The sequence below is a fragment of the Sus scrofa genome, chromosome 3 (assembly GCF_054392235.1).
Source record: "Sus scrofa isolate SSC_HxYL_T2T_F1_AM1 chromosome 3, Sscrofa_HxYL_maternal_Yorkshire_Landrace_v2.0, whole genome shotgun sequence".
Classification (NCBI taxonomy): Eukaryota; Metazoa; Chordata; class Mammalia; order Artiodactyla; family Suidae; genus Sus; species Sus scrofa.
In genome coordinates, this window is record NC_139385.1 from 136,392,033 (window position 1) to 136,419,751 (window position 27,719).

Consider the following 27,719-nt stretch of genomic DNA (forward strand, 5'->3'; position numbering starts at 1 on the left):
TGTCCAGCAGTGGAACCTCATCTTGCTGCCTATGTCTACCGTAGGACTACACACGGAAAACGGTAAGAGCTGCTTTGACTGTAGCCGGGAGGGGGCTCAGTGAGTCCCTGTCATCAGGGACTTGATCAAGTCTCCGCTCCAGGACCATCCCCGGTCCTAAGAACGACGTCGTATCATGCCCTTTGCCGACCTTACCAATGGTCACTGTGCAGCCTGGCTCAGGACTAAGCCCTGGACGTGCCCCTCACCTCGGTGGACTGTCACATTGCCCTGGGTCCTTATAAAGGGGAGTGATTTACTCGGTCACAGCTGATAGGAGGGTGAGAATTCGGAGCCCAGGCCCTACATCCCTGGTTCCTGCCTTCACTCCCGGTGGCCCAGGCGCCTGGCCCTGCCCCAGGACCCGCGCAAGTGTAAGGGTGAAGGTCTTATCCCTGAAAGGATGATCAAATCAAAGATTTCTGCTGGCTCAGTCTCGGGATGTTGAGAAAGAGGAGGCTTGCCCATGCTGTGTCCCCACCAAGGTGGAAGCTCATTACATAGAGGCCAGAGGTACGTGTGCCAACAACGGCCTCCCCAGCAACCGCACACGGGGAGCTTTGACAGAACACAATTCAAACAGGCACTCATTAGGCAGCAGGCCCATTTGTGCTTAATCACAGGCAGGGAAAGAGCAAAGAACTTGAATCAGCCTGTCTGTGCCCCCAGCAAAAGCCACTGCTGGTGGGCTGCCGTCCTCGTGAAGGCTATTTCCTAATGACGCGCCTCTTAGAAACCTTGCGTTGGAAGGACATTTAGCAGCACAAGAGTGCCCAGCACAAATTATACATCAGTGAACAGTTGTTTACTGAACACACCCCCCAGCTCCCGGCAAGGAGTCAGGCACTGCTGGGGATGGAGTGACGTCACTGGACGATAGGCACTTGATGAATTTAGAAGACCCATCCAGGCAACTAGAAAGCCTTTGCTTCGGCCACATCCCCTCAAATGCCACAAATCACAAATTTGCAAGGACTTTCATGAGCTCCATCCACAGCTTGGCACTGAGGACGGTCACTTGGGCAAGATTCTAGATTCTTCTCTCACGCGGTTCCCTCTGCTTAGAATACTGCTCTTCTCCTCCGTCATCACCCAAAGCCATTTCCTTCCGGACTGATTCCGTGGCCACCCCTCCCAGGACACCACCTGACAGACCTAGACAGGTGAGCTGCCCATCCTCCGGGCATCCATGAACCTGCATTTTCCCCACCGCTCCATTCTGCCCACTGGTTTTTTTCTGTTTCTGTGCCTCTTTTCCCAGCCTGCCCTGAAGTGACAGAGCAGGCCGGAATAAAGCTTTCAGAATTGAGCCGACCCTCCGTGGGCTGGAGGGACAGTTATTTAATGAGATGCACTGTGGGTGGGCTTGCTCTGTCACTCCTCGAATCTATGACCGAGCAGAGGGCTGCTGGGTGGACACTGCATTTCTCTGAGTAGAGTGGTCTCCACTTTGGAGGTTTCCAATCAGGTTTGCGGCAGATGCTTTTTCTGGGGAATCGTGTAGAATCCTGCATCCCTTGAGGACCACGTAAGCCTGGCTACCCCAGAGCTACTGTGACATTCGCCTTGGGAAATTCTGGGCTTGGAAATCTTAAGCGTAGCCAGCTTGGGTTGGGATTCAGCAGATTTGGGGTCTGTTCCTGACTCCCCTGAAGGTGGTTTCAGGCAAGAGATGTAAACTTCCGGGCTGATTCCTAGTCTGCAATAGGAATGTAACTCAGACCTCCGAAGGTGTGGATTTCGTGAGATAGTACTTCCGCGTCCGCCGGCCGCGCGTGCCCAAACACGCCGGAAGGGAGCTTTGGCTTTGGCTGAACAGGAGTAGTGGTTCACTCTACTAAGAGGGTGATGATCTCAGAGAATTCAGGCGTTCCTGCTTGGTGTGAGGAGGCCCCAAGCCCCTGATGGCCAAAAATCATCACTTGCCAGACCCCACGAGTTTAGTTAAATACGCACAATTTTATTGATTGAAGAGATTAGGACAAAAACATTAAACCAAATACAGGACAAAGCACCAGAGGCCACAGATTCCCACCATGCATGTCATCCATCTTTCCTCCTACAGGGTACTCCAAAAAGAAGGGAGAGGGAAGAAAAACAGGTCCTTCTTGACGCAGCACCATCTTCAGTATGTTAAAGAAAGAAAGAAAGAAAGAAAGAAAACCTCTCTCCTTTGTCTCTCCCATGATCAAAATAGAATCAAGAGCACATCCATGGCCTCCTTGTCTCCTGACAATGAAAGGTTAGGCCGCCCTCCTGGGAACATCAGGCGGGGCTCCTGCTAAGTCGGCGTAAAGCATCCAAGGTCTGAACATACATGCCACGGACTATAATGAAGCACAGATTCAAGTAACATTTACATACTAGAGTCCACGTGTCACCTACCCAAAAACATGACCATTTCACAAAACGTATACAGGCAGTAAAGTCCAAACAACTGAGGTACTGGAAACACAAATATTGATGCCAAAAAGAGTTCTGTATCATACAGCAATAGAAAAGCCATTTAAAAAAAAAAAAAAAAAAAGGAAAACATTTGCCACTCAAAATCAAATCAAGCTATCTAGAAAAGCCAAATAAAAGGTTATTTCAGGGACAGAAATACTCGAACAAGGAAAAAATATATATAAATGTTAACTACAGCATGTAACATGTTATCCCAAGTCAACCCGTAATTGAAGTACTGGCTTAATACATCACAATGTGACATTTTTCCTTAATAAATAGAAGAGTTCTTGAAAATACAAAGGTGCGTATTGGGATAGAGAGCTGTTTGTATTTCTATCATCCTAGCTTTCAGCTTATTTTTCCTTTCCTCGCTTGTCTCTAATGGAGGGTTTTTTGTCCAGACCAAAGGGCCTTTTCCAAGCCAAAAGAATCATACTTGGTAAAGAAAACTAAATAGCTGCCCTGTATTTTATACATGTGGGACAACCTGCTTCGTTTCACGAGTTTTCAATAAAACAACGTTCCGATAAAACAAAATGTTTAGTTGAGACCAGAGTGTTGCAAAAGCTTCAGACTCCAAGAGCTTCCGGTATCTCACCCCATGGCTATGGTCTCAGCAAAGAGACACGCCTGTAACACAGCCCTCATCACTCACACGGGAAAAAAAAAAATCAAGGAGTCGAATTTCTCTTTTCCTTTCGTCTTCCTTTCTTTAAACTATGATAGCAATCATGCATCTGGCAATTTGCCTTCTAATAGCTTCCTGCCACACCAGTTGACACAAAACAGAATAGTGGGTTAAAGGAGAGATTTTTTTTTTTCCCCTTCAGGGAGTAAAGCATTAACATGCCATTTCCTGACCAGGATATTCAATAGCTGATTTAGAAGAAATGAGTGGAAGAGTGCAATTAAGAGACACAAACTGGACTTTTATTTTCTTTTAGTTTAGCACCCAGGTTTCATTTCAGTCTGTGTGCACCGAATTTTTTTTTTTAAATGAACCCCTTGAATTATAGATAGGTGGTTGGCTTGTTTAAAAAGAAAAAAAAAAAGAAAAAAAAAACCAAAAAACCCTTGGCCAATGGTACCTTCCCTGAATCATGACAAGAAGTTAAATGCTAACAGTGCGATGCCAAGATGTGTGTTTTGAGGCAGAGTTTTGATTCTGTCAGGATCTGCAACTATTTTGGAACAAAATGAAAAGTGGGGGAGGCGGAAGCGGCCCAACTGACGGGGGGGGGGGTTCCTGGAGGGCGGGGGAGGGGCTCCATCAGGCAAGAGCCAGGGGGCTCCTGCATCCCACCGGAGCCCGGAGCCCGCCCCCAGCCCGCACCTCTGGCCCCCATGCTACACGTTCAGTCAGCTCCTTGACAGTTTTCCCTCTTTGAACCAAGAAGCCTGTGAATGTCAGTGTCTTTCTTGCTACCAAGCCAGGCGACATGTGTTCCCTGGAAGAACCCCTCTCTGCTGCCCTCTCTCGCTCCTGGTACCTGCTCAGTCTCTGTGGGGCGTGAGCTCAGTTAAAGAAAGGGTCCAAGTTCTCTTCCATGTTGACATCCGGCACCAGCTGATCAGACGCTTCCTTAGCACCATATCCTGAATTCGAGACGCTAAAATCTGTAGAAAACCAAGGATGGTCCAGAATCTCCTGCGAGGTCAGCCTCTCTGAGGGCTCCCGCCGCAGGATGCTTCGGATGAGGCACTTGGCCTTGGGCGACAGGGTCTCTGGAATGTTGAACTGGCCGCGCCGGATCTTGCTGAAGAGGGAGCTGGGCTCAATGTCATGGAAAGGGTACCGCCCGACCAGCATGGTGTACAGCATCACGCCCAGGCTCCACACATCAGCCGCCTTGCCCGAGTAGCTGCCGCTGGTGTTCAAGATCTCCGGGCTGACGTACGCCGGGCAGCCGTGTTTGTCAGAGAGGGAGTCATCGTCTCCTCGTAGAATGTAGGCATCTTCCAAGCTCTCCAGCTTGACCCGAGTCCTGCAAGAAAGGGAGGAGGACGTGAGCCAGGAATCCCACCATCGCATCACAGCTCTCGCTCTGTTGCCCATCGCGTCATCCATCCATTCACGCATTCACTGGACCAGCCACGCACTCCTTACTGGGTGCCTTCGAGGTGCCAGACCCTATTCCCGGCGTTAAGGACCCAGGAGTAGACAAGACTGGCAAAGACCCTGCATGGAACTTATGATCTACTGGGGGACTCAACCTTCATCAAGGAATCACACCAAGAGCTTAGTAACGTTGTTAAAGTCATCTGTGTGATGATGGAGATTCGTGAGATCTGAACTCGGATCTGGCCAGCTGGGAAGCCCACGGGAGCTCTGTCCAGAACTCCTGGCACTCTTGTGGCTAACACAACACAATGCAGGAGCAAGGACCTGCCCCTCGAGGGTGTTTGGGCTTCACAACAGTCCTTTTGTTAGTTGTGGGGGATTTTACTATCCCATTTTACAGATCAGAACATTGAGGCTCAGTGAGTTTGAGAAAGCTGCCCAAAGCCTCCTAGTCCGGAAATAGAGAAAACGTGACCTCACGTCTTTCTAAGGCAACCAGCTTGCTCCTTCCACTACCGCAAGCTGCCTCTCTTAGGACACAAGCAGGGCCAGGGAATGTTTGCTCAGACGCGCATCCCACCACCCCGCCCTTCCACAGTCATCCTCAGCTTCTTTCCAAAATTTCCTGAAGTCACCTCCTGTCCTGGGCATCACACTCCAGGGTCTGGTCCTTGACCTGGGACACACGTGACTTCGGTTGCCTGGGCCCTCCACCAATGCCAACACACATGCGGTTCTGATGTCTCACGTGGGTGCAAGGCCGTGTGTGTGTGTGTGTGTGTGTGTGTGTGTGTGTGTGTGAATCTTCCCCTGACCATCAAAGGACCACTAAGCTGGCTGACAGGGAGGCAGGACTCTCCTGGGTACAAGGGGGAAGAACAGAGGTGGAGGAATTCTGTATGAAACTCCAAGCGCCTGGACCCTCACACGCATCTGTATGCACAAGGGCTTGATACCATCACCGAGCACAAAATGACTAAGTGTTCAGAGCCCCAGGCCCAGCCAGCATTCCCTCCTTAGCCCAGGACCTCCTGAGACCCACCTGCATCCCTGCCCTACGGTCTCTGAGTGGCAAGTGAGGCGTGATGACCTTCCAGTGCTTAGCACCGACATCCTCCTGCCGGTCCCCGGCCAGAACGCCGCCACCACCAAGGGCCATGGTTCTCAGGCCCAGGCAAGTCAGCCACATTCCATCACCCTGACGAAGGCCTGCCACCAAGGTGACAGGGGACAGGGGGAGGGGCTGGAATCAGGACCACGTGGATAGTGCCAAGGAGATCCTACAAGGCCCATTTCACTCACGGCAGTTGGTCCCTTCATCTCAAAAGTACCCATCAAAACATCCACCCTGGGCCCTGCTGCCCTGAGGTGTCAGGAGGCTCAAAGGAGCAGAGAGCAGAAAAGTGTTTAGAGAAAGCACGGCAAGGCTTTAGTCCTAAGTCAGAGCTTGTGACGCGGGTCCACCCACTGCCGTTTCTCTTTCTTTCTCCAACTGCAGCTCTTAGCCTTTCAGGGCGGTCACCAGGGCTCCTCAGAGAGCCACAGACGGGAGGCGAGCCTCAGGTCACTCCAAGGAGAACGGCTGCGAGTTCTCCAGATCAAAAGGTCTGATGAACCCTGGGCTGATCCCAAGACCCCGTGTTTGGATCACAGGAGTTTCAAACACCAAGGGGAGACAACCTCCCTGCCCTCACTTCCATCAGGCAGCAAGAAATAGCTGTGGTCACTGGATAAAGGTGCTGGGCTAGGAGCTCAGAAAGCAGACTCCAGGCCAGACTACATCTCTTACCTGCTGTGTGGCTGTGAGGGAGTCACTAAACCTCTCTGTTCTGGGTCTTAAAGCGGAGTGTTGAACAAGGCAGCCTTTTTTTTTTTTTAACTAAACATTTTTTTTATTGTGGTACAATATACAGAAGATACAATTTACCATCCTAACCATTTTTAAGTGTACATTTCAGTAGCATTAAGTTATGCATCCATCTGGACAAGGCAGTCTTTAGGTCTCTGCCAGTTTTAACATTCTGGGATTCTGGAATATATAGCAACACGTCTTTTTATCTGCTCACCCATATTCTATTATAATCCATAATGTACGTGCCCTTCTCTCCCCCTTCAGTCCTGATCTGTAAAAACAGGAAGAGTCTGGATGTGCTAAGCTGGAATTGAGCAGATTAAAAACAAATCTCCCTTCTGCTGCTTCTAATCGAAGGTGGCAGGTGGAGCTGACCTCCTCCGGCCTCACTAGCTGTTCAGAGACTGGAGGTGAGTCAGGGAAACCCACAGGCGGCCGGGAGGGGTTCTCTCCGCAGTTCCCACCCCCCTCAGCAGCAGCCGCCGCTCCCGCCCAGCTTCAGGACCAGCCAGGCGCCTCACCTCCGAGTTCACTGTCTTGGCAGCAGAGAAGCTAGGGGAATAATTACAGCGGTGGGAGCCTCAACAACAAGGCCTCACACCTGTGTGATAAGGCAACATGGTCCAGTGGAAGGAGACTTGGAGGCAGAGGGCTGGGTTTGGGGCTGGGTTTCTCCGCCAAGACCCTCGGGCGCTATCTCAGCTCATCCAATCATCCAAGTGCCGGGGGGGAGGGGGGGGGTGCTGTCCTCTGCAGAGGCTGTGGGGTGACCATGCTTCAGCCCCACTCCCTCGCTTCCGATCCTGCCTCTGCAACGGTTCCTCACACACACTGACTAACCACAGCCCTTCCCGGGCCGCTGCACGAGCCAGCCCCCCGCCCCCGCCACTGCCCAGGAAGATTCTTCCTCCAGATATGCGAACCGCTCACTTTTGCCAGGGCTCTGCTCAAATGCACCTTATTAAAGAGTCCTTGCCTACACAAAGGAGCGCCCCCCCCCGGTCCCCCATCCCGGCCTGGCCTACTGACATTGACATTGACCCGGTTCCGCAGGTCGGTTCCATGTATCAAGATGCCGCTGGTCATTGCAGGGGCATCGCCTCATTCCCCACCTCCAGGGGCTCGTGGGCAGGTGGCCCAGGTCACTCGGAATGTAGAGAACACCACTGGCATTTCTGGCGGTACCTCCAGCCCCTAGACTGGCACCCAGCACCACCCGGCAGGCACGCAATCCAAAAGTAGGGGACAGTCAGTCAGTGGGCTCATTCTTTAAAGGAACATCTGGCCCTGCTCTGGGTAAAGGAATTAAACTTCCTAGCATTGCATGGAGGGCCGGTGAAGGCTCTGGCAGTCAGAGCATCTCAGGTGCCTGTTCTGCCGCGGACAGCGCGGCGGGAGGGAGAGGTGGCTTCCAGGACCTTTCACGGGACAGACTTCACCACTTCGAGCTCTTTGTGCTAAGCCAATTCTAAAGCCCTTTTTCACTCTTAGCCCCTTCCAGGTGCTGGCTTTCTCCTTCACCCTGTAACCCCCCACCCGCTCCCATCCAGGCAGCAGCGACCTCCCTTCCATGCACAACGCTCTTCTGGAACCCTTCTCCGGATCAGAGACAGAGAGAGGCCTTGGAAAATGGCCAAGATCTCTACCTTGTCAATCAACCCCCACCCCCTTCACCAGAATTCACCGCTCTCCTCCTTCAGATCAAGACAAGAGCTCAGGAGCTACATAAATACTTCATGAATTTGAGAGTGAGATTTAAAAAACAAAACCAAAAACCCACCACTCATGCTGCTGACTTCTGCTGCCCCTAAGCCGATCCATCTGCCACTCGGTCCTCGTCCCTTCAGAGGCTGAGCTCTCGGCGGCGGCGGGGAGGGTCTGGATCTGCTGGTCACACCGGGTTCAGTGCCAGGAAAACCAGGCCAGTTCAGAGTCAGTCAGAGACCTGGGTTCATGGTCTGGCTTTTGGCAATGCCCAAGCACCCTGTATCATACACTGTCTATATACTTAAGCATGCGTTAAGTATCCACAGAGATTTTCTCTTTAAAATTTATAAAATCAGAGTTCCCACTGGGGCTCAGCAGGTTAAGAACCTGACCAGTATCCATGAGGATGTGGGTTCCATCCCTGGCCTTGCTCAGTGGGTTAAGGATCCGGCATTGCCATGAGCTGTGGTGTCAGTTGCAGACTCCTCTTGGATCCCGTGTTGCTGTGGCTGTGGTGTAGGCCGGCATCTACAGGTCCAACTCGACCCCTAGCCTGGGAACCTCCATATGCCGCAGGAGCAGCCCTAAAAAGACAATAAATAAATAAATAAATAAAATCAACTTCCAAGGCAAGGAATTGTTACTCCTTCATGTGGACACTGAGTCCAGTACTCAGAGAGGTTGGTAGCTCATCTGGCTGGGAAGACTTGTTAGGGGCTGAGGGCTTACCTCTCTCTAGGCTGAGGGCTTAGGCCCATCCCCACCCACCTGAGCACCTGCTGGAGGAAACCAGGCCAGGCTGGCTGCGTCAGCCAGGCCCCCGCCTGGCGGGTGGCACCCTAGCCGCCCAGGATGAGGGAGCTGGCTGCTTCTGGGCGGGCCTCCCAGGCAGGGGAGGGGCGGAGGGGGAGAGAAGCCTGGAAAAGGATGGGGCGGAAACAGCACTCCAGGCATTCTTCTGACCTTGCGCCCCTCTGGGAACATCCTGAGCTTGTTTACATCAGTCCCAGGCAAGGGTCGAGGCAAGCGGTCTGGATTACGTCTTTCAACAAAGACCTTCCGGGGTGCACACAGCTCGGGGACCTGAGCCAGGCTGGAGCTCCAGCCCCAGTCCCCATGGATGGACGTGCTACCCAACTGCAGGACCATTCTGTCCGGAAGGTGTCAGGGGCCTTCAGGGGTGCCTGGCCGAGCGCCTACACCTGCCAGGACGGGAGGAAGGGAATGAACAAGTCTTTCCGCTCCCGATGCCCCTGATCAGTCTGGGGCTTAGCGATTTCCAGGCAGAGGAATCAATTTTCAGAGAAATCAACAGGAGCGTCGGTGGCCCTAGTAATTCATACATCCCACGAATCGTGTGGGCATTTCGACTACACACGGGAGAGGCAGCCGCGACACGTCTCACCCATCACCTTGGTTTCCGTGAAGATTAAACCAAACAATGCAAGTAGAGTATCTATCCAAGACCCTGGAGAGTAAATCTATACAAAAAATGGGGGAACCCCGAATTGATGTTATTAAGACAAGGCTCAACCTTCAGCCCTGAAGCCTGGAGGAAGAGGTGAACGAGCCTTAGGCAGAATGAAATGGATATGAATTCTGTCCCCGGGTTCCTCCCCAGGCCCTTTGCACTTGTTTTTCTTTTCCCCTGCCTAGAATGTTCTTCCTCCAGATATGTGCCCAGCTCACTCCTGCTCACATTATTCAGTACTAGCGAAAGGAATCAGGATGGGCTTCCTGGAGGCGGTGAGACTAGAGACGGTACATGAAGACTAGAGATTCCTCAGAGTGACAAGGGAGGACAGTGGCAAGGATTTGTGTGACCAAAAACTGTCCATGACAGTGCTTATCTCTCGCAGCTTCTGGGAGGAGGAGAAAGTCCTAAGCCAGGAGCCCCAAGCAGGGCGGATAGATTGGGCTGACAGGCTGCATCCCTGCCTGGGCTTTGTAACCTGTCCCAGGCAGAGCCGGGGGACAGTCTGCTTTTCAACCTCTAATGAACAAGGCTGACATCAGGGGCAGCCTGGACCCGACGTGCAGGGCCAGGCCAGTGCCAGGCCTTGTGTCAGTGGATCCTGAGCCAGGCGAGGAAGCCAGAACCAGCAGGAGCCAGTTCCACTCCCTGCAACCCCCCATGGAGGGAGCAACCCCACTGGCCTTGGAAGCCGGGACCCTATGTGATGTCCTGCCCACCCTTGGCAGAGGCATCCGTGGCTCCCTAGGGGCCACTAAATCCAGCAGTGACCACAGGCTCTTCCAGCCTTAGTTTCCCTTCCATCAAATGAGAACCAATGGTACACAGCCTGAAAAGGGCGTTTCTGGCTTCAAACTTCCTGATTTTACCTTTTCTTTAACTCTTAAGCTATAGGGACTGCACCACTTCCTACATAACATCCTGACATTGATACAGTAATTATAGTAACAACAATAATAAGGATTATGAATTAACCATTGACCAAATGCTGGGCGTTTTTTCAGTCTGTGTGTCTACTTCCCATAACAAAATGGAGAGGCAAATATTATAAGTCCAAACTTCCTAAAAAAATAAGGAAACTGAGGCAGAGAATGAAGGTTAGAGTAACTAAAAAAAAAACTGAGCTCTGATGCAAATCAGGAAGATTCTAACACTGGTGCCCTGTCCAAAATACAGCTGCGGCATCAACATCACAGATTACTTGGTGTCAGAGACAGAGAAACAGAGAAACTTTTTTTTTTTGTTTGTTTTTAGAGCTGCACCCATGGCATATGGAAGTTCCCAGGCTAGGGGTTGAATCAGAGCTGCAGCTGCTGGCCTACACCACAGCCACAGCGACGTGGGATCTGAGCCGCATCTGCTACCCACACCACAGCTCATGGCCACGCTGGATCCTTAACCCACTGAGCGAGGCCAGGGATCGAATGTGCAACCTCATGGATCCTAGTAGGATTTGCTAACCACTGAGGCATGACAGGAACCCCTGAAAGAGAAACTTTTAAAGGAAGATCCTAGAGTTATGGAGACAAACATGGCCCCGGGTTTATTCAGCACCACATCACACACAAACGCATCAGATACAGGACCTAATGGCTGCAGTTCATGGGCTGGATGGTGGTAGCTGGTCCTGCCCATTTACTAGATGAAGAAACTCAGGTGGAGAAGGCAGACGTGACTGGTCTAAGGCCACCTGGCAAGAGTGGCAGAGCTGGGATCTAAACCCAGGCTTTGTGGTGCTCCATCCAAAATACAAACAACGGCATCCGCAAGCCAATCGTGCTTTGCTTTTCGACCTGAAACCCCACCCTGGCCTCTCAGCAGGAGGAGATCAGGACAGGGTGGGCCCGGGTGAGGCCAGGCTGGAGTTCAGCCAGACCAAGTGGGTTTGGCCTGGATGGGAAGTCCGGTGGCCTGAGGTCAGTGGAATCCAGAAGGCACTGAAGGCCTTCCGTGGGGTGGGTCCAAGCAGGCTAAGGGTCCAGGGAGAAAAGGCAGCTGCTGCCAGGTCTGGCCTTGCTGCCCTTGGCTGCCAGTCCAGTTGTCCAGCAACAGTCCCAGTTGGGGCCACCGCCAGGGGGCCGAGGAAAGACCCGTCCCAACACCAGGGGCTGTGTTAAGCTAAACTGGCAGCCTCCACTGGGAGGCCGCAGGCTGCAAAACTGCTCAATAAATCATCCCTCCTGTAATTCTCTGTTTCCTGCGTGCATAGCTTTTCCAACAGTCACCTCTGAGAGCAAATCGATGCTCCAGGTCCCTTAGATCCAGCGAACAGACCCAACACTTAGGTCAAGCAGCTCACCCATTAGCAAGAGAGCAGCAGGTAAAACCAGTAAGGGCCCCACTGCAGGGCAGGGTGAGCGCCAAAGATCTGGGAGGTGGGGAAGTTCCTGCGCCAGTTTGATGTGCTTGAAAACTGCATTTTGGAAGGATGGAGCCACTGGCCGGGAAACAGCACAGCTGGGATGAGAAACCGAAGCCGACTCAAGCTCCCAAGTGTTTCCACGGCACTGGCTGCTGAGCCAGGAAGCAAGAGCCCGGGCGCTCGGCAGGCAGGTGCACGTTCCTGCCCGACTCATCAGGGCCCCGGTGGGAACGGGGAAGCCGCTCCACCTCCGCAGGAGGACCCCACCCCCGTGATGGGAAGACCCGGACAGCGACCGAGCTGCCTCCAGCCTCCTCATCAAGAGTCCATTCCCCTCTCCTCCCCTGCTCTGAGCCCTGATCCCTGGTCACCCCCCACCGCAAATCAATGGATTCTGCCTCTCAGGAAAGCTCCCACAGGCCGTCACCTCCCACCCCCACCCCACCCCCCACTAGAGAGCGCTGGCTGCCCCGAGGGCCCACCCAACCCAGATTCTTCCAGGGAGAGCCAGGCACATCCCTCAAGGGGCAGCTCCTTGCTGCTGAGGCTGATTTGGGGTCCGGAACATTCGTATCCATGCCCCACTGGTGGGGTGGGGGCCAGGCTCAGGCCAGTCCTTCCAACCCCGCCAACCCCAGAAGCTCTGAGAGCAGCCGGTCCACACCCTGAGCCAGACAAGGATGCTTTCCTTGGCAGAGCCCTGCCACAGGGGCATCCCCAGAGGGCCCAGGCACCCGCCGAACAAGTTCAGGGAGTCAGAAGACAGTTCTGCTCTTGGTGGTGTCACTAAAACCTTATAGGGCTTGGGAAGAACCTTCCCCTCCCGACACCTGGGAGCTTGAGTCGGCTTCGGTTTCTCATCCCAGCTGTGCTGTTTCCCGGCCAGCGGCTTCATCTTTCCAAAGTGCAATTTTCCACGCACATTAAAGATAAAAGAGTTGGGTTTAAATCCCCTTTTTGGAGTTCCCGTTATGGCTCAGTGGTTAACGGACCTGACTAGTATCCAAGAGGACATGGGTTTGAGCCCTAGCCTTGCTCAGTGGGTTAAGGATCTGGCATTGCCGTGATGAGCTGTTGGTGTAGGTTCCAGATGCGGCTCGGATCTGGTGTTGCTGTGGCTCTGGCATAGGCCGGCGGCTAGAGCTCCCATTAGACCCCTAACCTGGGAACTTCCAGGTGCTGCAGGTGCAGCCCTAAATAGACAAAAAGACCAAAACAAAACAAAACAAAACAAAAACCCACAATAGCAGGACCAGTTTATTGGGTGTAAACTGCTTAATTTAAATATGGTAATTCATGCAGATTCAATCAGTGCATTTAGGTGCTGTCGTTACAACAAGGCCTGGTCTGAGGTGGACCCTGGATACAATCTCACTACAACGTAAGTCCCGTGACAGCAGGGTCTCTGTCTCGTCTGACACTGCAGTATCTCCAGCACCTAGAATAGTGCCAGGCACGTACCAGGTGCTCCGTAACTATTTGTTGGACAAATAAATGAATCTCCAGGTTGCTGGGGTACGAGGCGCAAAGCCACAGGTGATGACAGACAGCAGTCAGGACAGCTAGCTTTTTAAGTCCCTGCAGTGCACCAGGCTCTGTGCTGGATACTTGAAGTTCATTATCTCCAACCCACGTCACAGAAAGCGGGCCGCGGTCCAATGGCCAAGTGGAGGAATCAAAAAAAATCTCACCGCCACGTCCTTTGCTCTATTTGCCTAGGATGGGGGGGGGCGAGGAGGGGCAGCCTAGCCCATCAGCTAATTTATTAATCCCAAATAGTAAAGAGCCCAGCCAGAAATCCTGCTGAAGAATACCTACTATTTAGTCTATTTATAGCTTGGAATTTTAATGGTGACTGGAAGCTCTTCCTAAATAAAATGGTCCCTGCCAAAGACATGCATAATGTTGTCTTGAAAACAATGTCACTTTTGCATAAATCATTGAATCAAAATGCATGAGGGGTTCATTTGCTACTGATGTGGAACCTTGAAAATGGTTCTCCTTAAAAAGGTGTCTACGGGGGAGATTCCGAAGTTTTCATCTCCTCGGGCTGCCACGCTGGGTGATGGCTGAGATAACCACGCTATCACTACTTGCCCCCTCTCTCCATCTGCCATCAGAATCCAATCTGAGCTGCTGCTACTCAATCAAAGAGATTTTCATTCATTCAGTGCCCACTGTGTTTTAGGAACGAGGCATATGAGGCAGCCTCTGACCCCAGGGAGCTCCCAGTCCAGCAGATGAGGACAGTACGGCCACGCACACGGACCATAAGGACAGAGCAGGAGACACGATGTGACAGAGGCCAGTGTGGGCACCACCGGAGGGGATCCCTGATGCATCCTGGGAAGAAGGGTGGGGGGGAGGGGAGCTTTCCCTAAGGATGGGCAGTGCCTGGCATGCATCAGGGCGCGTCACATAAATAAGAGAATTCAGCAGCTCTGTCTCCTTCAAAGCAAAACAGCAAAGCGTTGTCCCAAAATACAAGGAGCCTACGACTTAGCATAAACCGCTATTAATGAAAGAAAGCAGAGCCTGGTGGCCAGGGCTCCCACGCCTGCTCCCTTTGTACTTTGTTAGACATTGAGACTCCACAGAGGCAGGAACAAACTGAAGATCTGAAGCCAGAATGTAGAGTCTAACACCTGGGAGAGAGCACTGACCTCGCCCGGTGTGGGAGAGAAAAGGCCTTCACCCCACGGGGAGGTGCAGGTCCAGTGCCTGGGCAGAGGGCATCTGCTCCACCAAAAGCCCCAGCGTCCCTCCTGCAGAAGCAGGCCCTGGTCCACAAAGCAGAGGAAATGAAACCTGTGACGTCAAGAGATAAAGATCTTCCAGCCAAAGAAGAAACATGTACCGAAGCAGTCGTCTCAGTTCACATGGGGTGTTTCTGTGCAAAGACATGTCAACACTAACTAGTGACTGGGGACAGGGATGGGGGAAGGGGTGGCGGCAAGGAGTCTTGTCCCAAGGGAGAGGAGAAATCCAGCTGGCAAACTGGATTCAGGGACTGGATACAGGCATTGCTATAGAAAAAATGCTCCCCTCTTTTTTTTAGGGGACCCCCCATGGCAGCCCCGGGTTGCAGCAGCTTTAAAGGGCTTTTCACGTCTTGAGTCAGCAGGCTGGCCCCGTGTCCCCCAGAGGGCCAGACACAAAGTGCAGGGGAGGCTCAGGACAGCAGGAGCCCGTGTGTGCTGACGGCTGACTGTGTGCCCAGCATCAGGTTCACTGCCATTAATTCATTTAATTTCATGAAGCCAGGCTTCCTGTTATGACGAGGCGACGAGGCGACGGGGCAGAAGAAGTTGGGTAACTTGTCAAAGTTAAGTTTACCAGCACGTGGAAAGGAGAGACAGGAATCCAGAAGGTAACTGACTCTCCATGGGAGGAACCAGCCTTGTCCCGAGGGGCTTAGACTGAACCAAGGGGCCGCAAGGAACGGGCTGACCAGGCAGATCCGTCCAATCCCAGAGCAGGGGGAGGGGGCCTGGAGGACACAGACACGCCTTTCGGAGAGGTGGACCCTGCCCTTTCTCAGATGCAGGGCCCGAGCCCACAGGGGGCCCCTCCCACTGGCACAGAGCATCTCAGATTTTACCCCTGGAAATGCGGATGCAGAGGGTGTGATCCAGGGCAAGTTCAGTCGGGGTAGGGGTTAAACTTCCTCAAAACACAAACAAAATGACAGAGGCCCTGCCCTGCAGAAACATCGCCCTGGGGGAGCAGAGGCAGCAGCTCGGGGACAGCACAGCCAAGGGTCCAGGCCTGGGGGGGCAGGATCCCCCAGCCCCTGCCTCCCTTTCGTGTCTTCTCGACCTTCGGGTCCACCTTCTATTGACCTTCTGGCAACTTCTGAGCTACAAGTTTGACATCACATGCCCCCGACCTGTCAGTCGCCCTCCTGACACGGATCCAGCGATTAAAATAAAACCAAAGAGAGAGAGGAGGCCATGGCTTAAAGCCTCACAAGGGCCCCACCTTCACATAAACGGTGGCTGCATTTGCATGAAAGTCCGGAGCCCTGGGAACGGCTCCCACATAACGGGACCCTTTTATCAATGACTCGAGGACCAGCTGTTGAGTGAGTACCTGCCCTGCCTCGTGAGTCACGGCATCACCTCCTTTCACTCTCATGACCACCCCCTACAGTGATGCAACGATGATTTCTGCTTTGGAAGCTGCAGTTCCAAAGCAAGAAATGACTTCATCAGGTAGCTCCTAAGTGGTAGAGCCAGCACTTGAATCTGGCTCAAATAAAACAGAACAAATAAAATCAAAATAAACAAAACAGGAGCAGAAGACTCTAAGTCGCTGCTGATGCAACACAGAGGCAGAAGGCGCCCCAGCATTAGGTCTGAATAGAACAAGGGGTCATCTGCGTGTAATGTCAGCAAAGCCACTTGTAGGAAACTGGACTTCAGGTGTGACAGTTGTTAAAAATCTTTGCAGGGATGGCCATGGATGCAGGACTTACAGAGGGTCCAGAACCAAACATCTATGCGTAAGAAGTCAGCACAGAAGCAGCTCTCTTTCGGAAACAGGGAGGGCCCAGCCAATTTTACTATGGAATGCTTTCACCTTCCATCATTTTCAAGATCATCAAGGAACAAAAAGCACATCCTTGAGTGAGATGACTGATGTGCAAAAGAGGCATCTGCTGATTTGAAGCTTAACAAAGCAGTGCTTCCAAAAAGTCTCTTCTAGGCTTTTCCTCCCATAGGACCAAGAATCAGAATACAGGCACCATGATGTCTTGTAACTTTTCAAAGGCCTCTGATTTTTTTTTTTTTTTTAGGGCCACACCCACGGCATATGGAGGTTCCCAGGCTAGGAGTCCAATCTGAGCTGTAACCATCAGCCTATGCCACAGCCACAGCAACTCAGGATCCGTGCCTCATCTGCAACCTACCCCACAGCTCACGGATCCTTCACCCACCAAGTGAGGCCAGGAATCGAACCCACATCCTCATGGATCCTAGTCAGTTCATTAACCTCTGAGTCAAAGGCCTTTGAAATTCAACCCATTGTTTCTCACACCTCAATGTTTTCAGGAGAGGAGGAAGCTTGTCCAAATAACTATTTTTTTTTTTTTTTGTCTTTTGTTGTTGTTGTTATTGCTGTTGTTGTTGTTGTTGCTATTTCTTGGGCCGCTCCCACGGCATATGGAGGTTCCCAGGCTAGGGGTTGAATCGGAGCTGTAGCCACCGGCCTAAGCCAGAGCCACAGCAACGCGGGATCCGAGCAGCGTCTGCAACCTACACCACAGCTCACGGCAAAGCCGGATCGTTAACCCACTGAGCAAGGGCAGGGACCGAACCCGCAACCTCATGGTTCCTAGTCGGATTCGTTAACCACTGAGCCACGACGGGAACTCCCCAAATAACTATTGATTGAGGTCTTACTGATTCGGATCAAAAGTGAGGGCAGCCAGCAGGGGGTCCCCAAAGAGGTCCCGGGCCCCTGATTCCTGTCCCCCTCGGGGAAAATACAGGAGAGATTCTGTCATGAAACTCCATGGCCCCTGGGAACTAGAATATGCTGAGTGACAAAACCAGTCTCACCAGTCTGAAATCCAGAGGTTTAAAAGCCACACGAAAAGAAAGAAGGCCACGAAGTATTATTCATCTTAAAAGTAGATGGTTGGGTGAAAAAAGATGGAAAAAAAGAAAGGTCTATTAGTTACTGGAGAAAACATTTAGAACGTCCTTGAAAAGGAAAGCAACCCTCTCTTGGAGCTGCCCAGAGAGACACTTGTCATGTTTGGAACAGCAAGTCTACAAGGACCTCGGGGTGGTTCAGGCCAGAGAAAGAGCTCTGAGGGGAAATGACAGGATTTCTAGGTCAGCTCCATTGTCAGCCTGGCCGTGAGACCTTGAGCAAGGTCACCTCACTCCTATGTGGCCCAGTCACCTTGCCTATCGCATGGGGAGCTCTCCTTCCCCCAATGGTCCCTCAGGAGGCGGGGCTGCAGGGGCTCAGACACCCCGGGAACAGAGGATGGCCAGCCTCCTTCCTGTCCCTTGCATGGCCTTTTTCAGAAGGAAAATGCTTTGGGAAGGTAAAAAGGATGCAACTTCGACATGCTTGCTCCAGCAGAGCGTCCTGGTTTCACATGCACCTGAGCTACTTCTTTCTAGTTCTTTTTAGAAAGGGCCGTGCTCACCTGTCTAGGTCAAACATCACTCCAGAATGAGCATCAGAGCCCCACAGTCCTTGTGCTGGAAGCTTCTTCTATGTGGGTGTTTCTTCCCCAGCCCCTGCAATGTCAAGGGTTTTGGGTCTGCCACCACACACTGGTCAGCAACCTCATACATCTTCGCATAAAGGCCAAGCAGGACTGAGGGCGAAGCCCTGCACCAGCCACAGTGAGGCCAGGCTCAGTCTGTTTTTGCTCCCAGACAGCTCTGGGCTCTGGGGAAAGCACCCTCACCTCTGGGCCCCTGCTTCCTGGATGCCAATCGAGAGGGTGGCAGCATGGACCCTCGAGCATCCATTCCTGCTTCCATATCCTGTGACCTGGAAATGTGCAGCCCACGGAGAGTCCCTGCACAAATCTGTACCTGCCATGGCTGTGCTAACACTGGAGGGGCCACCCCACATTCTCACCAACGCCAGAAACTCCTCTTAAAAGAGATACAAGGAAAGATGACGTTTAAAACTCTGAATCCCCATGAAAGGGGACAGTTATTGTTCTGACTCCCCATCGTGGCCCAGTGAATTTCCTGAGCGCTGACCTAACAAGGAATCTGTCTTTACTTCTGTTTTATTTTGTGTCTGTAACTTTGGGACTTCGCCATGCTGCACTCTGGAGCCCCCATCGACCAAATGGACATAATCACCTCTCCAAGGTGCAGAGAGAATTCGGTACGTTAAGCAGTAACTTTCGAGTAGGATCTTAGTTGTGCAGTTAAGAGTTATTAGATCTGCCAAGGAAGGTGGAACTCTCAAGGGTGAAGAAGACAGCTCTGTCACTATCAGCTGAGGTCAGACGTCAGATGTCTATCTTTCCATATGAGAATGTTCAAAGTAGCACATACTTCATCCTGTCACTCACAGAGACCTTACAGCCCATCATAACAGAGCCAGGAAAGGAAAGGATGAGGAAGGAACTTGAGGGCAAAGGCGAAGGGACCAATTTCAAGTCATAGAGAAGAGAAAAGGCAAACACAGGATGAGCACCTAGGTGTCCAGGCTCCACGGGCAGACGCACCTGAGCTGAAACAGAAGTAGCCATCACCCCACTCTGGATCTTAGAATAGGGCCCCCCACCCTCTTGGGTTTGGTAATAAAGTGAAAAGCCACCCACGGTCAAAGACACAGAGATGAGCCACCACAGACGCCTCTGAGACGCCTCGATGGGAGAAAGTATAGAACAATAACCAGCGTCTCTGGGTCCAGGAAACCCAGGGGTTCTTTGCACTTTGTAGACTCAGCTGGGATATAAATGCTCACGCAATTATTTCACCGGGTTAAGTAACCCCAGGACCTCCTACCCGGGTTAATCCCCAAATGCTTCCCAGACATGGACTGCCCAGTGAGCTCAAACCACGAAGATGGAAAAACCAAAGCAGCCACCACTAGACTTCTCCCATTTGGATACCATCAGACTTCTGGAAGCAGTCGCCTAAAAATATCTCAGGCCCCTGGGAGAGATCACCAATCAACTGGAAGACAGAAAGGCCTGATAGCAAGATCTGTTCCAGACGCATACAAGGCACTCCCGAAATGTCTGGTGAGCGAATGAGTGAATGACAGTCCCTGGCCTTGTCGTTCCGATGGTCCTTAATCGCTTTGTGGCAATGGAACCTCCACGTCACGAAACATCTTCCTATCAGGAGATGAGGACGCCCAAGGCAGCGTGAGAAACCCGTGGCTTCCTGTACGTAGAGCCCTGGAACAATTCTTGGAATAGGCAGCGATGAATATACATCAGTTGCTTCCACTCCTCTTAAAAAGGCACATTATTAAAAAGGGGGAAAAAAAAGTAACTTGAAAGAGTTTTTACAATCAAAGTCAGCTGGAGAAGAAAGCAGGGCCCCCGTGGGGTCTGCTAAGTAGAATGTAATGAGTTAATGGAAGAATCATGAATGAAGGCCAGATGCCCAGCATCCTGAGCAGCTGTCTCCTAAAATAACCGCGACCTTCACATTGCCATGCACGTGGAGGGGCAACCTCCTCACCTGGAAAGCAGGTCACAGGAAAGCCTGTGACACAGTCGTCTTGGCTCCGACATCACCTCTCCTAGAAAAACCTTCTTGATCCTCCAAGTCCGAGTTGGAACTGACATCCCAGCCCCCAGCTCCCAGTGGACCCAGTACAGACCTGCACGTAGGGCCAATAACAGTTGCTTGGTGCATCAGGGGACCGGCTAAGGCATCCTGATGCTCAGTACCGAGACTTAGGAACAGACTGAGGCAAGAGCGGTTGAAAGAGTGAGCGATGGCGTGAATTACACATGACGGATGCCAGGCCCAGAACATTTGAAGTCTGGATTTCTGGATTTTCACAATCTTGCCTTATTCACCCTGAAAATGCCACACTGCCTTGCAGCCACCATCAGAGTTCACTGACACCAAAACAGAAATAATTCCCAGGTCACAGAACACGCCGGCACGCGTGAGCATTCGATAACGACTTTAGAGCAGCAGTGAGTTGCTCCCCAAGGGCCCTTAGAACATGGCAAGAGTCACCTCCCCATGTCCTTCTGTGCTCCCAAAACACCATCGATCCCGGCCTCTCCAGCAAGCTGTCCTGAGCAGCCTGCCGTAGCACAGGGGCCTGAACCAGGAGGAGACTCACCTTTCTTCGTCCTTAAAGATAAACTTGCGCAGCTTGAGATCGCGCAGCACCAGCCCCCCGTCGTGGCAGTGGGCCACCGCCGAGGCGATCTGGTAGAACAGTCTGGCCGCCTCCTCCTCCCTCAGCTTCTTGCAGGTGCGCACGAAGGAATGCATGTCCCCATAGCTCCGCTCAAAGAACACATAGGCTTTGGTCTCCCCCAGGATAATTTCGGTGATTTGGTTGATGTTGCTGTGAGCAGACAGGCAGAAGCAGGGGGCCAGGGACTCCTGGTAGCAGCCGATGTCAAACACCTAGAGGGCAGGGATCACAGCAAGACAAGAGTCAGAGGGGCCTCAAATACAACCCAATCCCCGACGCAGGACGCCTCCCCCAGTTGCAGGCTTGGGAGTCGACAAAAAGCCAGCTGAACTCGGACCCAACCCACAACGGCCCTGCCTCTGACCGGCTGTGTGGCATTGACTCAGTCGCTGGACCTCTCTGGGCCTCCAAAGCCTCTTGTGGAAGATGCACAAATGACTGACTCACAGGGTTGGGAGGAGTCTATGAGAAGCAAAGGTCAGAGTGCTTGGCACGATGGAACCCACTACCCAAATGGTTAAGATTGATGATTTTTTTCCTCTCTACCCCAATCGCCTCTGTTTATAGAAGAAGTAAGGCAAAATTTGCAAGAAAGTGACCCCTCCCCTGCTGCAGGGACAACGCCTTATTTACCTTCACAAAATATACATACACAGCAACACTAAACAACTAGAGCAGCTGCACACAACGTATTTTGTGCTGGGCAATTGGGCTGTATAGCTTTATACACCATACTAGCAATGAATAGATGAAACGCATAGACTTTGCCTCAAGGTTAGCTAACGGAATGCCTTCATTTTCACAGACGTGGAAATCGAGGCTCAGAGAACAAGTGAAATCAAGCCCCCAGCGGCAGAGCTAGGAAAGGATGCAGTCCTTCCTATTAGAAAAGCAGACAGGCGCCTTTCTCTCTTCCCTCCACAGCTACCTAGCTCAATGAATCAGTTATGCAACGATTTTCTGTGAATCAAAATGAGCCTGTGAAATGCCACCTCATTGCGGGGTTAGTTAGAAAGAAAATCCACCCTCGATACATTCGGGAAACCGACCTCAGAGGAATGAACACTAGAGAGATTTTCTGAGGTTATAAGAAAACGCTTTCATTCATTTCAAGATCTTCCGCTAAGTCAGAAATGCAAATCTCTGGCTTTGCAATGTGGCTTCACTATCTGCCTGGGAATGTGGGAAGGATGGTGTTTGCAGGAGTGAGGGGCAGGCTGGCGTCGGGGGAGTCCGTGCAGGGAAGCATCAAAGGCCAGGACGGCTGGAACCGCCACATACTGAATGTTATTGGTTCACCATCATTTACCTTCTAAATCTCTTCCGTCACAACAACACTCCCCTGGATCACCATTTTGCAGTGTGGTGGCGGAAACGCTGGCCCAGACCTCACCAAGTGTGAGTCTCCAATCCTGGCTTCGCCGCCGAAAATCAGGATGAGGAGGAGAAAGCACTAGACAGTCCCTCCTTTTCAAAAACGGAAGATGCTGACTTAGAAGACGCTTGGCTTTTTTTTGGGGGGGGGTCCAGATCCCACTTGAGACTCTGATAAAAATTCTGGCCCCTCCTAAAACACACGTCCAACATAAGATTTGTTTTCAGGGGATTCACAGACCTTCCCAAACCTACCCAGGGGCACAGGCTGCCGCTGAAGAATCCAAGAGTTAAGCCACGTTTAGCGTCACAAAAACAAAAACCACAAAAACAAAATCTGTGAGTCCAACCGAGCTGGAGAGAACCTCGGTAGGGCTGGTGCTAATCCTGGACAAGGAAGCAAAGGAACATTGTGAATGAACCGTAATGAGGCATCTGAGGAAAACGGCACAGCTGCTGCCACTATAAACTAGAATTTAAGAATGAATACTTCACTGTCTCCAGAGACCACAATCACACCCTGATACTGTCAAATGAAGACCTGCCAGCAGTGACCTCAGAGGTCCGTTCAATTAGGAATCTGAAATGCCTGAGTCAACTTTAACACCCAGACTGCAGGCAGCAGAAACCCAGGAAAGCCTCGAACATTTCACAGAGAGTCATAAACGCTTTGCAGTGGCTAATGTAAACACCCCGTGTTATATAACGAGGATGATGTGATCTGAAGCACCAGGCTGCAGGCTCTGTCGCCAGTGCTCACGGAGTTACGATTATTTTTACCATACTTCCTGCTTCAAGTTGCATTTGAAAAAACAATAAAAGGTGATTTTGGCTCAGCACCTTTCGTCTAGTCGCCTGTCCTACTGCTGAAAAACTGGATGGACACTGCAATAAAAACAAAAACAAAAAAACACATATATTCATGGCAGCTTCAAAATGTAGCCAGACCCTTTGTAGACGAGACCAAATTCCAAGATGGTGGACAGAGTATGGAAAGAAAAAAGAAAAGAAAAGATAAAAAAAAAAAAAAAGCAAGTACTTACAGGTTCCCAGATGGGTAGGAACCAAACTTTTATTAGTAGCTATAACAGGCATTTATGGGCTTGGATTGGTATTTAAACCATCACCTTCAAGTGGGAAATCAAGCCATAAGCCTGGTTGACAGCTTCTTTTAAATGTTTAATTTAGAGCCTTAGTTATATAATGTGACAATTCAGATAAGGCAGTGAGATTAAGCCATCATTAATAGCATTTGCCAGAAAAAAAAAAGGGGGGGGGCATTTGCCAAGATAGTTACAGTGTCAATCTGCACAGGAGCTACAAGTATTTCCATAAAAGCCATAAGCTAAGGAACCCCTAAACCCCCTTCCTTCATGTACCTAGCTTAAAGTAGGCACATGGAGAAAATAAACAGGCTTGATTATTTTGGCTGAATGACCATCCAGTCTCTTCCCCCCGCCCCCCACCCACCCAAACAGTGTCCTACAGAATTCTCCATAGAGTTCTCGGCCAGTGGCATCTTCACATCTGATCTGTTTTTGCAAAGTCTTTTTCCCTGGGTCAGCACAAAGCTAGGAGACGTGAATTCTCTATGATGTCAAAAGAACTCGATTTCATGCATGGATTTGACTGTGCCTTGCAGTGAGCTAAGGGGCCACAGTTATACGTGAGGGTAGTTCTTAGAAGCAGCCTTATAAAACCACTTGGAGCTCCCCAGGAAATACACAACTCCACTTGCATAAGAAATCACCCACCTCACCTCTGGTAAAAAAGGCAGGCAAACAGAAGCTGCTGCGTCTTAAAGGGATGACCTCTGTCAAGCAGAACAATGATACTGCACTTAAATCCACTTGCAGCCACATAGTAATTGGTGAGGGGCTGGTTCAATCTTTGCAATAACTAAACCAGAAGATTAAGGAGAGTTTCAGGCCAGAGAGCGAGTCTAGGAATTACACTGTAAGGTCAGCTGAAAGTGAAATGTCTTGAAAAGTCCAAAGGGAGAAAGACACGGCAGGGGCCAGAGTCACCTCTGCCTTGAAACAAAGAAATAACGGAGATGCTCCTGCAGAATTTGGCGGCAGAGTCCCTGTACTTAAAAGCGTCCCCAGCCTTTGAAAAATATTAAGATGCTGTATGGAAGTTGAGCAAAAGAAGTGAAAACACCCGCTGCTGGGTGATTGTGCATATTTCATGAGAGTGGCAGTTCTGTGGAATTCATTCATTTCAAAGGATGACTACACTATTGTACAATGTTGTAGGTCTTCTGAGAATTCAACTGCGCTCTGAATAGCCTGCGGAATTTTGGTTTTAACTGGGAAGAGCTGCTCTGGGTCTTAATAACTTGGAGAAGATGCTAAATACCAAATGCCCAGTACAAGCAAGAGAGCAGTATCTGAAGAGTCTGATTTTCCCCTGAGGTCTGAACCGAACAATTGCAAAAAAAGACTGGAGACTCCACAAAACCCATTTTTCACAATGAAATATTCTCCAGTCCCCTATGAAAGAGAGCAAGTTCACAAAGCAGTCTGTGGTTGATGGTAAGACTGTGATGCCTTATTTGTGGCACAGCTGTGCAGAGTGCCCCTTTCAAAGACAGTAGGGGGTCCCTGCTCCTCATACCTCCTTAACCACCCCCCCCAAGAAAAACCAACAGTGAGCAAATCTAAAATTAAGTGACAATGAATTCTTGATCTGGGTCCCATTCCCGAGTAGCCCTATGCTCCACCGTCTTCATTTTGGGGGGCAACTATCCCCTGTTTGGAGCCCTGTGGGCGCACACAAAGACACACGGACAGGCAGCACAGACACAGACCGGTTCAGGATCAAAGACGAAAAGGAAACTAGAGTGCCCATCTCTGTCTTAGCACTGCGAATCCCCGAGGCCCCAAAGGCTGGCCTCTAAACCATGCAGGCAAAGGTGTGTTAGAGGGGAAGGCGAAGCGGGGGCGAGGGGGGTTCGGGCTCGGAGATCTGGAGATAAGAAACGGCGATAAGCGGAAAAAGACCCCAAGGATTTACTATTTCCTACACCCAAAGGTGAGCCCCGGGGGTCTTCTGACTTCCACTCCCAACCCAGCTTTCCCTGCTCCAAGCAGAAAGAAGCTCTTTGTAAACTCCCTCCCCGCGCTGGGCCCCTGGGCTCAGCAGGAGGGGACACCTTTGTGTGTCTTGTTTAAAGGGCACCTACGGAACAAAGGTTCAACACCTGCACGCTGCTAAGAACAATGGCTGCGAAAAGAACCGAGTCATCAGTGCCTTAAAATGAGCGGGGGATTCCCTGCTCCGCGTGGGAAGGGGAGGGGGCTAGACCCAGGGAGAAATCCCGGAGCCGCGGGACCTGGCTCGCGCAGACTAGCTCCACGAGCCTTTAGGAGCACGCGTGGCCGTGGCCCCCGCGCAATCCCGCCGTCCTCCCTGCCGCGGGCTCTCCCCCCAAACGCCCCCGCCGCTGGCTGCCCCATTGTCTGAATCGCTCTAAAAACTTCCCAACTAGTCGAACATGAACAAATAAATAAATAACCCCATTTAACGAGGGACCACGGATAATTATCCCACGAATCTCCCTCCCCCGAACTGCAGGGCTTGGCGATCTCCCGCCCCTTCCAAAAGGCCGGGGAAATCTTTTTTAAAGACAAAAAAAAAAAAAAAAAAAAAAAAGCAAAAGCAAACCCCGGGCTCTTTACCTTGCACACCAGCTCCTCTCCAGTGTGCAGATGCACGGCACGAAAAACGTGGTCTCCCTCCAGAGGTTCCAACAATAAGTATTTCCCGATGCAAGAAACGCAATGCGACAAGTTCGGAGTCTCGGGCGGGCTCGGGGAGCCGAGGTTCGGGCTAAAACTCTGGCTGGGTTCGGCGGACCTTATAGACGACAACTCTTCGAAATCCTGGGTTTTGTTCCGCGATCTCCCATATCTTGCTATTGTGATGGGGGTAGACCTGTGTATGTTCATGAGTGTGGGGATCGCACTCGACAAACAAAAAAACCCGCTGGAGAGACGAGTCGCTGGCGAGTGCGGCTGCAGGCGCCTCCGTGCCACAGATTTTAAAAGGAAACGAGAGGGGAGGGGATGGGAAGGGGGCTACGTGGAGAAAGAGTTAGAAGCCCCCAGATGGGCGCCGCCGGGCACCTTGTCTGCTCCGAGCCCGGCTCCCGGGGGTCCTCGGTCGGAAGCAACTCGGGTCCTTTTGTTACCCCACAGCAGCTAGCGATTCGCAGAATCTTCGCACTTTTAGTTTCTCTCTCTTTCTCTTTTCCAACGTGGGTCTAGACCAGTAACCAGATTGCTAAGGTGGGGGAGCTGCAGCGCCGGGTCACCCGAAGCGATCCCCACGCAGGCTTCCGAGTCGCAAACCGGGCGGAGGAGCCCTGCTGTAGTTTGTGCAATCTTCGGGGAGCGCGCAGCGGCGGCTTGGTCTCAGCGCGTTAGAAACCAAACAAAAAGGAAATAAGCACGGGTACCGGCTCACGCCGCACCGCAAACAGAATCCGCGCTGCACCCCCTTTTTTGGTGGAAAGGGTGGGGGGCGTGGAAGGGGGGGTGCCGGAGAGGGTAGTTACCTACGTTTTAACTGTAGGTGGCGTCTGAGGCTTTTCCAAGATCTCAAGAGCTCTCCAAAATTTAAACAAACAGACTGGAAAAAAAAAAAAAAATAGCAAGGGAGCATTTAACTTAGAGCGGTCAGCGCTGCCAACAAAAGATTGCAAAAGCTAGGCAAGGAGTTGCGGGCCGGGCGCAGGTACCGCAACAAAGCCCAGGGCTTGGCCCGCCGGGCGGAGGTCAGCACCGGCTCATGCTGTCGCTGCTCGCTCGCGCTCCAGATCGTCCTCCGAATAAAGCGAGAAGTGTACGCAGAGACGAGGGTGGATCAATGGTCTCCGATTTCCCCCGCACGAGCTTTCGGGGGTGGTGGGGGGGTGTCCTCCCGGCACTGGAAGGGGATGCACCCCCAGCCCAGTCAACTGGCGCCGTTCCTCTCTCGCTGGATCACTGGATCTTGCCTTAGAATAATGTGCCACCAGTCCGTCTCCCCCTACCCTCAACCCAAATTGCCTGGCGGGGTTTGTTTGGAGAAAACTGATGGCTTTTCCTCTTCTTAATTTTGGTCTTCCCCCTCCCGGAGGTAAGAGGAACGTGTATTTAAAATTCAAAGGGACGGCCGAAGGTGCCCGAGGCCAATCCCCGAGCTCAGCACGCCCGCATCTCTGGGCGAGACGGTATTAATAGTTACTTACGTGGCCGGGGATCTCGGAGCAAGCCGGGCCGTGTGTGCGCGTGTGTGCGCGCGCGCGCCTCGCTCGCGCTCGGTCTCCCCATTCAATGTCACCGACACATTTCTACAAAGCCTCCGCCCCCCCATCCCCGTCTCCCCCTGCGGCACCAGCGACTGGCTCAGCCCAGAGCCGGTCCCGCCCCGCCCCCGCCTGGGCCCCCCTCATTGAGCCGGGGGCCCATCAATCAACCTCACCGCTGCCAGTCCCTGGGCAGCTCCCGGCGCCCTCCGGCCGCTGCCACTA

The 27,719-nt window shown here is 51.8% G+C and overlaps 1 protein-coding gene and 1 long non-coding RNA gene across 3 annotated transcripts; one reads left to right on the forward strand and one right to left on the reverse strand.

The window, feature by feature from the left end:
- Positions 1–1,978: 1,978 nt before the first annotated feature.
- Positions 1,979–26,692, reverse strand: TRIB2 (tribbles pseudokinase 2). Of its 2 annotated transcripts, XM_085016155.1 has the most exons (4): positions 25,885–26,692; positions 20,747–21,039; positions 8,182–8,285; positions 1,979–4,472 (listed from the first exon to the last, which is right to left on the reverse strand). In XM_085016155.1, the coding sequence occupies exons 1-4, from the start codon at positions 26,152–26,154 to the stop codon at positions 4,363–4,365; spliced, it is 777 nt and encodes a 258-aa protein (XP_084872281.1). In that variant the 5' UTR covers positions 26,155–26,692; the 3' UTR covers positions 1,979–4,362. The 2 variants fall into 2 exon arrangements, with proteins under 2 accessions (XP_084872281.1, XP_013851794.2); XM_013996340.3 differs by lacking the exon at positions 8,182–8,285.
- Positions 6,414–17,193, forward strand: LOC146404956 (uncharacterized). Its single transcript, XR_014839822.1, has 2 exons — positions 6,414–8,542; positions 12,985–17,193. It is a non-coding gene; the product is annotated as an uncharacterized LOC146404956 (long non-coding RNA).
- Positions 26,693–27,719: the final 1,027 nt, after the last annotated feature.